The sequence below is a fragment of the Portunus trituberculatus genome, chromosome 4 (genome assembly GCF_017591435.1).
Source record: "Portunus trituberculatus isolate SZX2019 chromosome 4, ASM1759143v1, whole genome shotgun sequence".
Taxonomy (NCBI): domain Eukaryota; kingdom Metazoa; phylum Arthropoda; class Malacostraca; order Decapoda; family Portunidae; genus Portunus; species Portunus trituberculatus.
Genome location: NC_059258.1, coordinates 4775071 through 4777570, shown reverse-complemented (window position 1 = coordinate 4777570; position 2500 = coordinate 4775071). Strand labels below are relative to the sequence as shown.

Below are 2500 nucleotides of genomic sequence, written 5' to 3'. Positions count from 1 at the left end.
ACCACGAAAAACCTTCAACCCCGATAACTTGGATCCTCAGTCGGCCTACATATCTGGAGGGGTCGAGAGAGAGAGAGAGAGAGAGAGAGAGAGAGAGAGAGAGAGAGAGAGAGAGAATGTAAAGAAAGACCGGAACAATGCAATGAAAGGTTGAAAAGGAATGCAGAGAGAGAGAGAGAGAGAGAGAGAGAGAGAGAATCACATACCAGCACCACATCATTGAATCTCTAACGTAACCAAACTTAACATAATTCAATAACACAATTACCTCTAATGAAACCAGCAAACAAGCTTACTTTTTTCACCTTCCCATGGCCTCAGGTGTTGTGGCTAATTAAAAGTCTCAGGTATTAATGTCAAGTTTATTCAGTGACACAAAAGGCACATTAAGAAATTAAGAGCAAACTGTTTCACTTCAATTAATTCTTTTCATTCAGTAATCATTAAGCAAACCAGGAAGTTTTAAAAATCACTCTTCTCTGGCATTTCTTGACATTTTGACTTGATATCGCCTCAAATATTTGCTTTACATTTGTGTTCTTTTATATTTCATTTTTCATTAACCTCAATAAGATTAATAACCATCACTCTTTCATAACCACCTTACTGCTTCTCTTCATAATGCTATTCAATTCTTTACTTTTATGATAAGAAGTATTTTTTAACAAATATTCACATTACATTTCAGTTTCCTTCATTAACTTCAATGACAAATTAATAACCATCTCTCTTACATTAATCTTGCCACTTTTCTTCATAAGGCTACTTAATTCTTTACTTTCATGACAATAAGCATTTTTTTAACATATATACTCACATTACATTTTATTTTTCTTCATTAACTTCTATGACAAGATAAATAACCATCACCCTTGCATAATTATCTCACTGTCTCTCTTCATAATGCTATTTAATTCTTTACTTTTACGACAAGAAGTATTTTTACACAAATATTCACATTACATTTCAGTTTCCTTCATTGATTCCTAAGACTGAAATAAAATATAAACATTAGTCTTGGATAAATAATCTTTCAGCTTTTTTTTTTTATTAATTTGAGTTTTCTTCCTCTATTTATCTCTACATAAGCTTTAACTTAACAGAGAGGATCAATATTATTCTTACATTATTTTCTTTATCTTCTCATAAATCTCTTGGACAATCAATCTTGGTGTTTTCTCTTTTTAATTTTATTTTCTTCATGGTTGGTAAAGCAAAGAAACATTTTTACATAATTCATCAGTCATTTAACCTTCTTTCCATAAATGTGTGTGTGTGTGTGTGTGTGTGTGTGTGTGTGTGTGTGTGTGTGTGTGTGTGTGTGTGTGTGTGTGTGTGTGTGTGTGTGTGCATGATGGCATAACAAACAATAGCATCAGTAAGCAAACACACATACTTTAGAAAGATTATGAGTGTGTGCTTATACATAACATGCATGTGTATATATATAGCAACAGCAGAACACCACTATGTATACACACACACACACAATTTCTACAGAAGAGCTAACAACACACACTTACACACACATTCACACACACACGTCAAACCCAACATCTTAACCTGGTGGCCATTGCATCTGCCGGCCACCGAGGACATGAAGGTGAAGGTGGTACACACTCTGAGCTCCTTCCTGCCCATTGTTCACCACCAGCCTGAATCCTTTGTCCAGGCCTTGCTCCTTGGCTACCTTGCGTGCCACCAGCATTAGGTGACCCAGCAGCTGTAGGGAGAGAACATGGGTTTATAAAGGTATTCTAAGATGAGGAGGTGTGTGTGTGTGTGTGTGTGTGTGTGTGTGTGTGTGTGTGTGTGTGTGTGTGTGTGTGTGTGTGTGTGTGTGTGTTTACCTTATTGTGATATGCAGGAAACAAACACACTCTACCATCACTATCACTGTTTTCTTTTGCATACCACTATCTCTTAAATTCATGAATTGTTTTTGCACACAGTCTCATTATTGAGTTTGTTCCGAGGAGTTGTACTTCCATGTGGGGCACTATATTTCTTAAGTTCTTTTCTGCACACACTCCTTTTTAGTTTCCTATTATGTCCTCTTCTATCACTCATGTCCCTAATCACTTAATCTTCTCTACCAATCTTAAGAGGCTCACCCATTTGCCTTGCCACGCCCCAGTTGTGAGCCCTGTGTGCTAACCACTATACTACGGTGTGTGTGTGTGCATGTGTGTGTGTGTGTGTGTGTGTGTAAAAGGGTTAGGTCAAATCATCAGGTTATTTTTCAGGTACATAGTGATCTGGAGAAAAAAAATAAATAAATAAATAAAAATAAATAAATAAAAATTCCTGTCACACAGTAGTAAAGTACGATAGTTAATAGATTTTGTACATGTTGACTCCTGCTGTCTTGCTGTTGCTGCGAGGGAAACTAAGATGAAGAGTGCAGTGTGACAGAGATAAACCCTGACACTTATTTGAGTATTGGCCTGTGACTACTGTAGTATGTATGCTATGGACTGACAAATTATACTCTTTTATC

The 2500-nt window shown here is 36.4% G+C and overlaps 1 protein-coding gene across 1 annotated transcript in view; it reads right to left on the bottom strand.

The window, feature by feature from the left end:
- Positions 1-348: 348 nt before the first annotated feature.
- Positions 349-2500, bottom strand: part of LOC123511799 (histidine triad nucleotide-binding protein 1-like) — a 4005-nt gene continuing 1853 nt past the window's right edge. Inside the window, exon 3 of the mRNA XM_045267819.1 lies at positions 349-1723. Within this exon, the coding sequence (XP_045123754.1) occupies positions 1559-1723 (165 nt within the window). The 3' untranslated portion in view covers positions 349-1558. The remainder of the gene's footprint in view (positions 1724-2500) is intronic.